Below are 13328 nucleotides of genomic sequence, written 5' to 3'. Positions count from 1 at the left end.
GCTTCATCAGAAATTGCCGTCCTAGCTCCTGCTAAAAGGGATTACCCTGCTATGTATAATCAGGGCAGCGCAAAAAGTTGTTTTGCACAAGCATTTCTATAGCCAATTACACGGATGAAATTTACGTATGCTTAATAATTTTACGCAAAACAGCCTTCAGACTTTCCCTATTAATTTCATCGTCTTTTGAATTATGAACATAATTACATCATAAGGGTTTTTTCGTTGTAAGGCTTTCTTTTTTAGTTGATTTTCAGCTAGCAAGACTTATCGTAGATGGCATAATAAGTCACACCCAGACAAGGTCGGGTTATACTGCTAGTATATATATATACACACACACACACATACACACATTGCTCATATTCATGTTTTTCAGCTTGTTAAATGATCTATTTAACTTGTATGTTGTTGAAAGAGCTGTAACCAAAGAGTAAATGTGATAACAATTCACACATAGCAAGAACACACTATTGTAATAACAGCATATATGATATCAACATTAGTTTTAGTATATGATGAACTTACTCATTTTAATACTGTAGAATGCATTATTTGAAAGAAATTCAGTCAAATATTTCTAGTTTAAGTAGACTTTTGATGAAAGCATTCCATCTATTTTTGTTTGTACCAGGGACTACACACTTCTTCCATTTTCAAGAAGACAGGATGTGATTTGTGGGAATTTGAGCAGCTTGTATACATATGCAATTTCCTTGGTTTTGGTCAAATTATGCACATTTCATTCAAATTACATGCATGAACAACCAAAAGCTATGACAGAGAAATGTTTTGTTTATTCATTCATTCATTCATTCAGATGGATAGATGGACAGACAGACAGAAAGAGCATTAATAGCATTGCTCTAAAACAATTTCAGGGATATAAGTGCTAAGAAACACCAGTTTACTAAAAAGAAAATTGGGATTTTCAATTTGTTTTGGGACAGGTTTGAATCATGCATATCCTTGTATGATGGTGACACTTGTTTGCAACTATGACATGATGTCAAAAAAAGGAGATATGAACATGTCCCTTCTCTCTCTCTCTCACACACACACACACACACTGTAAGTACAATGAACACACACACACAATAGGGTTCTTTCAGTTTCCATCTACCAAATCAACTCACAAGGCTTCTTATGTCCAACTTTTCTTTCAGGGCATTTACACTCTGTCGTGTATGCACATTGACATTGCACATCTAACAGAGCATACTAGCTCCATTTCTTTCAAGCCTACGCATGTCCACAGCAGTTACAGCCCATGTTTCACTGACGTGTAGCATGGCTGTTCGCACACATACAGTCTACCTTTCATTCTGAGCAAGAGGCCCTTTGTTACCAGCAGAGGTAGGAGCTCTCTGATCTTTGCTCAGGCTATTCTTATTCTAGTAGCTACGCTCTCAGATCTTTCACCCCGCTACTGACTTGGTTACCTAGGTAATGAAAGCTATCAACTACTTTTAGTTTTTTCCTCCCGGTATGTGATAGAATCTGTTTTCTGTACATTTTCAGTGTTTACTGGCTGTGTGCATCTGCCACACAACTTATTGCACATAAATTTTAACAATAAAATCTTATATGGACTCTGGTTGAGAACCACTGATCTAACTGAAAATTCTCTCTGTCTATTTGTTCTTTGCAATGAGTGGATTACAACAAAACTATAGTGCCCCACCTTGATAATCAGCTGAAGTTATACAAAACCTTACATCCAGAAATACAAGTTTTACATCCTGTATGACAATTCTCTAGACTAAAATATAAACAACTATAGAGTTGGCCTGAAAGAAGATAAAGTTAAAATATGGTAACCTCGTAACCTAGATTATTTATGATAAATTTACAGTTTCCTACTTTATTCCAGTATACTGTCATAAAATTGAATTCACACACACACATAACCGTAGGTTTTACCCTACAAAATCACTTTAAAATATCTTTCAATAGGTGTGTGATGAAACGTAGTAAATTTATTTACATTATTCACATTTGATGGATATTTGTCCTCATTCTGTTTGTCGTTAACACAACCTTTTGTATGTTGATGACACCTTTACATTCTGGCCCCACCAGGAAGATGTCCAGGTGCTGTTAGATCATGTTGACTCAATAAAGCCATCCATACAGTTCACAATGGAAACAAGAAAAGACAATCAGCTAGCATTCCTGGACGTATTAGTAACACGCACCAAGTATGGATTCAGGACATCCATATACCGCAAGCCAACCTTCACTGGACGATACCTCAACTTCAATTCCCACCATCCATACAGTGTAAAGAAAGGGATTGCTCAGTGCCTAAAACATCGTGCAAAGAATATAAGTAGTGATCGTGATACACACCACGAAAAAATGATCGAACTCAATAACAATCTATTAAGTAACGACTACCCCAAAAACATACTATCCACTCCAATTACGAAGAAAAGAGAGTATAGGAAAGTTGGTTATACATCATTAGATGTATACCTGACTTTCCTATATAAAATTAATGAATATAACGGAACACTGAACTCCAGACTATCAACTTAAACAACATTTATTCAGGTGGTAAATATATACATCTTTAGCTCTTGTTTGTTGTTACAGCTTCTGTGTGTGTGAGCATAGTTGTTGGGACGTTGTTATGTAGATGTAAGCGAGCTGTCGAGTGTAAGTCCGAAAGATGGAGAGTGATAGCTAAACACGTCCATGCTCTATTGCTGGCCAGCAAGAAAGAGACTGTCTCCAGGTTGGAATGTTGGAGACACTGCTTGACACGTCCATGCTCATGGCTGGCCGACCGAGAAAGAGATAGAATAGAAGCGGGAACGCTTGCTTCTTGAATTCCACGCATGCGTGAGACAACGCATGCGCACGGCATTACTACAAGAGGATGAAACCAATAAACTGTTTACAGTCTGTCTACCCTATGTGAAAGGCCTCTCCGTAAAGCTACAAAAGATATGTGGCTCATATGACATCAGGACAGTATTCAAGAGTAATACAACACTTCACAAATATCTCCTTTGAGTAAAACTACCAATAGAAGAGAATATGATCAAAAACTGCGTGTAATCCATCCCATGCAGCTGTGGTAGGTTATACAAAGGTGAAACATGGCGCCCCTCAAAATAAGGGTAGACGGACATCGCAAAGCTGTGACATGAGGAAATATTGATAAATCGGGTATAGCTGATCACGTATGGAAAAAAGGAGACCCCCCCCCCCATCCCTGTGGGATGAAGTTAAAATAATAGACAGAAAACACCACTGGAAAATACAAAAACTAAAAGAAGCAGCACATATGCTAGAACACCACAACCTCTTAAGCAGACCAAGTGCAGATATGAGTAGCATATGGGAACCGGTATTAAGGAAGGATAGGAAAATATTAGATTTATAAGCCCTAAAATTCACTCCCTAATTACCCACAGGCATATGGTGTAGTGGTTAAGAGTGCAGGCTACTGACCCCAAGATTCAGAGTTCAATTCCAAGCAGTGACCTGAATAATAATAATAATAACATCAAAAAATACCTTGGGAATGAGAACCAAAGTCTGAAATTTCCTCAAGACACCTGAAGAAGGCTGGAGGGTATATCAGCCGAAACGTTGTGTTAACAAGATGAGAACAAATATCCGTCAAATATAAATAATGTACATAATTCCTCATCTCTTAAATATAGAACTGCATAGTAAATTTATTTTTTGCACAAAATATGATTGCAAAAAGAAGGGTGCATCTTGTACACCAGCAAATACAGGTTATATTACAACTTATTATTCTAGAGAGTTCTATTATAAAATATATCATGGGTAAAAGGAAAATTTTCAAAATATTCTCATTAAACTTGAACGTCCATTTCATATACATGTACATACATCTTTCACATTCTCCTCTCCTTCACTTTCTGCTCTCACTTCAAAGCAAATGTTGCCTTTTCACTTTCTCCACTCTTTCAATTTCTGCTCTCTTCAAAGCATAAAAAAATAAAAATTTTTTACAGAATTTCACAAACAATCATATGATCCCATATAATCGACCACATCATCGAGTTGATAACTTTCTGCTTCAAATGAATGAATGCCATAAAATAACTTCCTTTGGTACACACATACTCTCTAAGTAAAACTTGTGTACAAATTACGTTATTTCTTGCTGTGTGCACACGCAAAATTACAACTCAAATCCAATTGAAATTACCTTTTTCTACTCTGTAATTTGTGTTTGAGATGAGAGTATTTTAAAAACCTGATCTTCCACATAAATTTAGAAGAAAGTTTGCTCAGAAATCCTGTCCTTCACCTGTTGTTTCTAGCATGTCCGATGACACATTTGCCCCCCCACCCCTTTTCCCCCTAAATTTCATCTGATTCCTATGCTTTCAATACAGGAGATTAGGATTTCACCCACAAAACACGTTCTCAATATTTCAATTTTCTTCCTCCCCACCCCAATTTCTTCATTTTTTTTTTCCACTTTTTTCCAAATTATTTTCTTGGTAATCCACGGAGAAAAAAACCCCAAAAACACGAAACTGATGTTGCTGTGTTTACATTCCCATAACTTAGCAGTCCGGTAAAAGACACTGATAGAATAAGTACTAGGCTTACAAAGAATAAATCTTGTAATTGATTTGTTCAACTAACGGTTGTGCTCCAGCATGGCCGCAGTCACATGACTGAAACAAGTAAAACAATAAAAAAACTATGCCATTTTAATCCCGAGCAAGTCCAGGTATCTCTGCTATTGTGTGTGTGTGAGTGTGTGTGTGCATCAGTGTCATCATACATATATAAATGCCTACATAAATACAAATAAAAAATATGTACATTCACATATTCACAAGCATAAAGATAAAAATATGCACATATAGATAAGGTATAATTGTGCCTTTGTAATCTATGGTTGTGCTTATACTGATACTTGAAAGCACTGTATAACTTAGCATAGGTATGAGAGTGAACAAATGTTTAAATCATAATACAAGTAAACAAATAAATAGATACAAGTGAACACAAAAAACACATTATGTAAATATACATTGTACATTAAAGAAAAAACAAGTGCAGGTGTCAAAAATAAAGTCAATCTGCTGTGAAAGATCATCCACATAAATTATATTGGGTCTGTCTGTCACTCTCTTTCCCTGGTGCTAGCATAATGAAAACAACCGAAATGTTTGGTGTATCAAGAAGTACTGTCTTGAAAGTAATGACAGTCATTGAGAAAGAAGGAAAAATCTCCACATCGAAACAAAACTCTGGAAGAAAACCAAAACTTTCAGATAGGGACCATTGCACGCTTACACAAATTGTGAGAAAGGATCACTAAAGTACAGCTCCCAGAATTACTGCAGATCTTAATGACCACCTCGAGAAACCAGTTTCCACAAAAACTGTTCGCCGGGAGTTGCACAAAGCCAGATTTTACGGGAGGGCTAAAATCAGAAAACCACTACTTTCAAAATCAAATGCAGCAAAGCATTTAGAGTGGAGTAAAATCCTACAGAATTAGTCCCTAAAGCAGTGGAAGAATTTTATTTTCTCGGACAAGTCGTCCTTTACCTTATTTCCAACCACCAGCCTAGTATACATGCGGAGACAGCCAAAAGAAGCATTCGACCCAGACTGCCTTCTTCCAACTGTTAAACATAGAGGAGGATCTGTGATGATCTTGGAAATCCGCTGGCTCAATGGTTTCCCTTCATGGCAGAATTAATAGTCAAGATTATTTAAACATTTTATCTGATCAAATTCATCCTATGGTTCCGGATCTGTTTCCGGAGGGAAATGCAATCTTTCAGGATGATAATGCATCAACTCACACAGCTAAAGTTGTTACTGAATGGCATAAGGAACATTCTAGTGAAGTTGAACATCTTATGTGGCCACCACAGTCCCTAGATCTCAATATTATTGAACATTTATGGTGCATTTTAGATAAACAAGTAAGGAGCTGATATCCTTCACCATCATCACTACAAGACCTGGAGACCATTTTAGCTGAAGAATGGACAAAAATTCCTTTGGAAACAATTCAAACTTTGTATGTGACCATACCTCGTAGAATTCAAGCTGTAATTACTGCCAAAGGCGGTCCTACCCCATATTAAAATAAATTTGTTTGAAATTTTAAGGTGTTTCCATCACTAGCCACTAAACCTTTTTTTATTTTCTCTCCCTGTTTATTTCTGTGTTCCTTTCTGTTGAAGAGCGTAGGCTCGAAACAAAAGACTTTCTCACTTCCTGAGCATTAAACTAATACATCTGGTTGTTGCTTACACACCCGTCTTCGTCTGTTGTTTTTTTGTAAATTCTCACTATACACACATATATATACACATTTACAAACACACACCACATATGTTGGTTGATATGATAGAATTTAAAACTTAAAAAACGTACAAAACCTAAGATCTTTCTTGAATACAAAGTTTAAAATCTGTAACAGAATTTGCGAACAGAAGAAATTAACTCCAGTGCATACAAGAAATCCCAATCTATTTCAACATAATATATATCCCATAAGTAACTCAGTACAAGGTAAAAGTTATGCTTGATACCATGTTAGATTCTGTAAAATAACTGCCACCTAAGTAATATCACTAATGTTTACAGCAGTTGGACACATTTGATGCATATTATGGTAGGCCACTGATAGTTTTTTATCATTACAAACCATCAACAATAATGTTATCTTTATAATAAAAGGCTACACATATCCCTATACATTCAAATGGAATTATCCAAACTCAAACCAGTCAGATATGAATAAAGATGTATAAAGATAGGGCATTTTAATGAGCTGAGCCTAAATTAATTTTAATATTCCATTTGTTTTCAAAATTATTTTAAATGAGGAGTCATAGCTATAATAGATCCAAAAGATGGATGACGTGCATATTAATTATAAAGACTCTGAAGGACAGGTGGTTAAGTTAAGTGATAAGAATATATAATTACCACAGAATTGTTACAAGGTGGTACAAAATATCAAACATATGCATACACACAATAAAAGTATAAACACATGCTCAAAGCATAAATACACATACACACGCACATGCACAAAGCTTACTTTGTTTGACGACTCAATGCTTTTAAGCGTAACTCTTCCCAGCGGTTATTCAACAATGCCATTTGTATTCTAATTTCATGTTCTTCTTCTTTGTTGACTTTCTTATCATTTATCAAATCAGTGCCTTCTTTGAGAACACTCCCTACGCTGTCTTGATGCTTTGTAAGATCAAGCATAAATTCCTGAAAAAATAGTGTTAATAAATATTGAAATGAGTAAACATAAAAATATTTCAGAGAGAAAAAAAAAAAGCATAATACTCAAATAACCTAAACACAACTACCATTGTGTTGATTAACTTCATGCTAATGTGAGTTTCAATTCAATAATAAAAATAATCTATAAAAAGAAGTACTGCATATAAAATAGTCATATAATTAAAATGTTAGATATACTGCAGGTGTATAAGCTGGAATACAGAGCACCAAAGGGAAGAAATTAGTATCTACGTAACTTAAGGCCTTAAAACTATTTGCCTACACTTGTGGCACTGAAGTTGATATTGCTACCAATTTAAGCAGATGCAGGCCACATGCACCAACACAGTTACAATTACCAAATTATATTAGTTTATTAATATAAACCATGAAAATATTTCCAGTTAACTGTGCTACTTAAATTTCTTTTCTTATTTATTTTATTTTTTTCATTTTCATTAAATTACTCTAGAGAAAAGGGCTGTGAACAAAGCCTTTGCAGCAGCTTCCCATTAGACTGGTGAAATTGTTGTCTATAACATCCCGCTTTAAACAGTTGAAGTCACTGAATGCAGGAAAGTGATGCACAAGGAGGGAATTCCAGAGGGCCAAAAGTCATGGCAGAAACTCTGAATGTAGTGGTTTATGCAGGGCTTGGGAATGAGTGGGTTTAAACACCATAAGGATGATGATGAGATGAGGGATGAAACAGGCAAGAGTATATGAGTGGAAGAGGCATGTGACCAGCCAGATGGTCAAGGAGCAGAAGTCACTGTTGTTACAATAGAAAAGCAGAATGAGGAAACAGCAAATCTGTGGGTCAGAGGTCGGAGTGTGCTTGGAAGTATCTTTTCTGTATTATAACCAGAGAAACATATGTGTATGTGCATAAATTAATTGATTATTAATGAGGAAAGAGTGTTCTCATTCACAATTTTGTTTTTCTCATGCTTGTATACATTATCTTGTATACTCCTTCTCACAAAAGTTGTATGTAATGAATCTATTTACACACTACTGAAATAACTATCATACAATAACATACACACTATATTCAAGACAGTAGTGTGTGATTGGTGCAAGATTTAGCTGTTATATCTAACAAGGCTGAAATGCTATGTAAAGGCTTCCTTGATGGCTTCTGGATGTTATTTTGGCAGAAACTACATGTAGGATTCCCATTTTTTGGCACTATGTCACCTCTTACCTTGTCATATTTGTTCTAGTTATTTACAATTCAGTATAAATTTAGAACTTCCTTACAAATGGCGATGCTGTTCTTGCTATTACATCAATTTACGAAACTAACATGTTAATTGAAGATAAATTTAATTAGTTTTATAATTATTAAATATTTCCTCAGAGAGTGGTTGGTATATAACTAAATATATGAGAGCATGAGGGGACATAAGAAATAGAAATAGAGGACAAAGAGAGGAAGGCAGAGAGACTTCCTCTTTTTCTCACTCCCTTTCTGTTTCACCCTCTCCTTTGACTCAATTGCTAACTCCTCTTTTTCAACATTCATGATACATAAATGAACAGCTAAGCTCAATTTTATAAGCAAGCTAAGATTCATATCCCTATTCTAATACTTAGCCATGTATTTGTGAATGAAAGCAAAACCTTATTTCCAGAATCAACAAAGCCCAAACTAATGTACCCTAAGCAATATCCATTTATTTAGACTAAACAAAAGTTTTAATTACAAGTTACTTTATCAAATCGATTACTGCTCTTTAGAATAAAGACTGCAATCATACAAATATGAGTTTTAAATATGAGTTCAACAATAGTACATGCATTTTTATATCTACAACATGGAACAAAATGTCTTAGAATATTTACTACATTCTTCATTCAAATCACTGCTGCATTGACTTTGCTTTATATCCTCCTTGGTTCAATAAAATACAGATGTCCCAAAAGTCACTGATGGGTTTCAATTCTCAATAACTTCCTTAATTTTACAAATAAAGGCATGAAATTTTAATACAATATAAAGGACATAATGGAAATTAATATGCATAAGTCAAATTTTGCAACACCACTACATCACATATGAAAAATGACATCCATTTTCGGCTTTGCACACCAGTGCTCTTTCCAAAACTTGTACTATAACACCCTCAAAAGTTTCAGACCCCACTTCTCTGATTTTTCTATTGATGTTCTCCTTCAGTTGCACCAAGTCTTCCGGTTTGCTGACATAAACCCTCTCTTTCAGCTATCCCCACAAGAAAAAAATCTGGGCTAGTCAAATCGGGGGAATGTGAAGGCCAATTGATGTTGCCATAATGGGAGATTATTCTCTCTCCAAAGCACTGCCGTAGCAACTGCGTTGTTTCTCTTGCGATATGAGCAGTTGCCCCATCTTGCTGGAACCATGTATGAGGTCTACTTTGAATGGCCAGGCGCAAAAAGGTCTCAATCATGGATACCTGAAAGAGAGGATTTACATCAACAAACCGAAGACCCTGGTGCAACTGAAGGAGAACATCAATAGAGAAATCAGAGAAGTGGGAGTCTGAAATTCTTGAGTTACAAGTTTTGGAAAGAGCACGGGAGCGCAAAGCCGAAAATGGCTGCCATTTAAGCAATGTCATTTTTCATACATGATGTAGTGATATTGCAAAATTTGGCTTGTGCATAATTTACATTATGTCCTTTATATTGTATCAAAATTTGATAATCTTTTTAATCTGGTTTTTATCTATAATTAAGCTAAAAGTTGAATCTATATCGTGCAGGTGTGATAATGTAGTTGTTAAATTCATCTTGAATCAAGTAATGATCCAAGCCATCTATGTTGCTAATGCCTATTTCAAGGAGCTAGAATGAAATACTTTGTTATAGAAGACAAATTTTCAGTAACACTCTTGGTATTCACCTTGGACAAGCAGTAGTATACTTTGAACCTTTCAATAAAAGATCACTATTGAAATTAACAATTGCTGTTACACATTCAGTTCATATGCAATTTCCTAGCAATAGCTTACATAAATAAGTAAATACAGCATATGGAATACAGCTTATTGAGAATACATCTGAACTAGATCCAACCATAGTTGTTTCAAGAATTGCCATTAAGTTAGCCATTCATAAATTTATAGCTTCTTCCATGACCTTAAAAGATACTAATGAGACTGAATAACTATAATTATAGGCTTATAAATGATCTTATAACTGAAATAAAATAGGTATTATTTCTGTATCATTTCTATATCATAAAGCATGGAAAATAAAAATTACATATTTTATGATCATGACATCATTGCTTAAATGTTTCAAAAGTTCGATCACTGGTTCACTGCATTTATGACACAAGATAATGTCTGTGCAACAAGAAAAAATACAAAAGGAATTGTATTTAAAAGCACCAGCCTATCACTTTACATACCATTTTGAAAGCACCAATTTTACATTTCTCGTGAGTATACATTGGCAAAAGCTATATACAAACATATACCACAGGCTTCTGTTCAATGTCTGTCAACTAAGTTCAATTCAAAGCAGTAGCAACCTGAGGCCATGGTAAAATACATTTGTGTCAGTTGCTACATAGTGAGACTGAATGTGGTACCAAGTAGCAGCAATACAAATTTCTTAATCATATTGCTATGCCTGTGGCTGCTTTACTGCACTTGTATTATTTATGACCATTCTATTTTATATTTCATATTAAATAATTGTTGCATATTCTTCTTCAAGCAACCACAACCAACATATATTTCAGCACATCATAAAACACAAGGAATTTCTGTACCTTATCAGCATTGATAAGTTCTCAATTTCACAATAACATCAATATAATTGAGTGGTCTTCATTTTCTATCAGGGTGTAAAATCTCCAAAATATAACATTTGATATCAATAATGATGAAAAGTACCTGCCAATTTTGTTACAATATTGGCACAGAACTCAGAGGTCAGTGATTTCAAGCATCTTGGATCCTATATTGCTTAAAGTAAGAAAGGTTCTTTGACAAGCAAAAGACAAATCTGGAGTGCCTGCAACAAGTTTCAAAACATCTGGCAATCAGTTTATGACCTTCTCCAGGGCATATATAGAGAGCATTTTTTTTTCTCCAGGGAGCTTGTTAAGATTACCTCAATAACACAAGCACCTGAGGCTTAAACTATCTCCTGGCATGAGTACAAGGTCATAGAAGAGATTTATGGACATATTCCACCCACCTCAATTATTTGCTTAATGTAACTTTACACTTCTAATAGGTGGCACATACTACATCCTGTCTCTCACTCCCAGTACCCATAGAGTGAAACCCTATTTCTATGACATACAGACAACATATCCAGCTCTTCATGCTGACCTATTCTTATACCACCTACTTTAACTTTCTTTCACACCCTATCTCTTCACTGATGTGGAATGTATTATTTATTACAGTCTTTTACAAAAAAGTAAACTATCCAGTAGAGAAGCTACTTGCAAAAAATTCACTGGAATGAGTCATCAAAAACAACTCCTAAAGCGTTGATAAAATGAATATACATCAAAATCACAATCAAAATCTCAATCAAATTGAAATCCCAATGGAAATTGTAGTTGTGGTCGATGCCAGTGCCACCTTACTGGCTCCCATGCCGGTGGCACACAATAAGCACAATTCATGTGTGAATCGTTGCCAGTGCTACTGACTGTCTCCTTGTGCTGGTGGCATGTAAAAAGCACTGTCCAAACATGGTTGATGCAGTCAAACCATCCAACCCATGCCAGCATGGAAAATGGACGTTAAACGATGATGATGATGATACCAAGTGATAGTGATGAGGCTATAAAAATAAGAGTCAGTATATGTGCAAAATTGGCAAGAAAAGCCAATTAATTTCTTAATTAGGTACAAAACCACAAATTTATAGGAAATAAGAAGATTTTGAAAACTCCAAGCTTTTTCTAAGACAGTGCTTTACCTTTTAGCATTTAAACCAACCATATCCAGCCCAAATGTTCAAACTAGCCATACCCAGTCCAACTATTCAAACTGTCCAGATTTGGCCTCTCACACCTACCCTAAAATGTCAATCTAAAAATAAACAATCAAATTATCAAAATCTTGAAGTTGTGAGACAATGCAGGATAATTCAAAATAATGTGAATAAATAAGCATTACATTTGACAGAGTAATCTGAATGCTAAACAGTTAAGTGTGTTGGCTTAAGCTATAAATTAAAAGTGGTTGGCATTAGGAAGGGCATCCAGCTGTAGAAATCATGCCAAAGATAACAATAGAGATTAATGCAGCCCCGCAACTTGCTGGTTTATAATCAAACCATCCAATTCATACCAGCATGCAAAGTGGGTGTGAAATCATGGTGATGATGATGAATATCTTATGTAACACTAAATCGTTTCAGATTATAACAAACCAATAAGAAAATCAAAATACAAGTAACAAAACCTTGTAAATATATTTAAATATATGGAATGAAATGAAATAAAACAGTCCATAATGTTTTTTGCTCCTAAGTGTAGGTTGGTATAATTTCTTCCTTTTTTTTTTTGTCCTAACCATGAAAGTGATATAATATTATGTAGGCAAGCAATGTTTTTATTTGCTATGATTGAAATTTAATTCTTATAGCATGGTTTTGAACAACTTTGAATCAAATGTTTTGCAAAGTAATTAAAGAACTTTATTTTTCAATTCAATTTTTTTTTCCAATTAAAAAAAAACACAGTGTTTATAGATATTTAAGGAATTGTGTCACTAACATATTAAATAAAGTTGAAGATAAATTTTCTATGAGAGTAAGGAATATATGAGTAAATAAAAAATATTTACTGCTTGTTGCCAAATGAAAACTAAAAACGAAACCAGAGAATAAGGACCAACAGAGACAATAATCAGGTTGAAATGAAGAGAAATATTTCAGCAAACACACTGAACACATATTAGCATGGAAAACTGAACTTGTAACTATGATATAGTAGTGAAATTTCTTCCTAAAATAATGCAGTCTGCATAAATATGGTATTTGATAAGAAAATTTGAAATATATATATATATATATATATATATATATATATACACACA

General features: G+C 34.6%; 1 protein-coding gene across 5 annotated transcripts in view; it reads right to left on the bottom strand.

Annotated features, from left to right (window-relative positions):
• LOC106873450 (dystrophin) overlaps positions 1-13328 on the bottom strand; it is a 562674-nt gene that overhangs the window by 523893 nt on the left and 25453 nt on the right. For all 5 annotated transcript variants that reach the window (XM_014920808.2, XM_052976364.1, XM_052976366.1 and 2 more), the window contains one exon: positions 7073-7254. In XM_014920808.2, the coding sequence (XP_014776294.2) occupies positions 7073-7254 (182 nt within the window). The remainder of the gene's footprint in view (positions 1-7072; positions 7255-13328) is intronic.

This window comes from Octopus bimaculoides, chromosome 2 (genome assembly GCF_001194135.2).
Source record: "Octopus bimaculoides isolate UCB-OBI-ISO-001 chromosome 2, ASM119413v2, whole genome shotgun sequence".
Lineage (NCBI taxonomy): Eukaryota > Metazoa > Mollusca > Cephalopoda > Octopoda > Octopodidae > Octopus > Octopus bimaculoides.
This window is presented reverse-complemented; position numbering and strand designations above follow the sequence as displayed.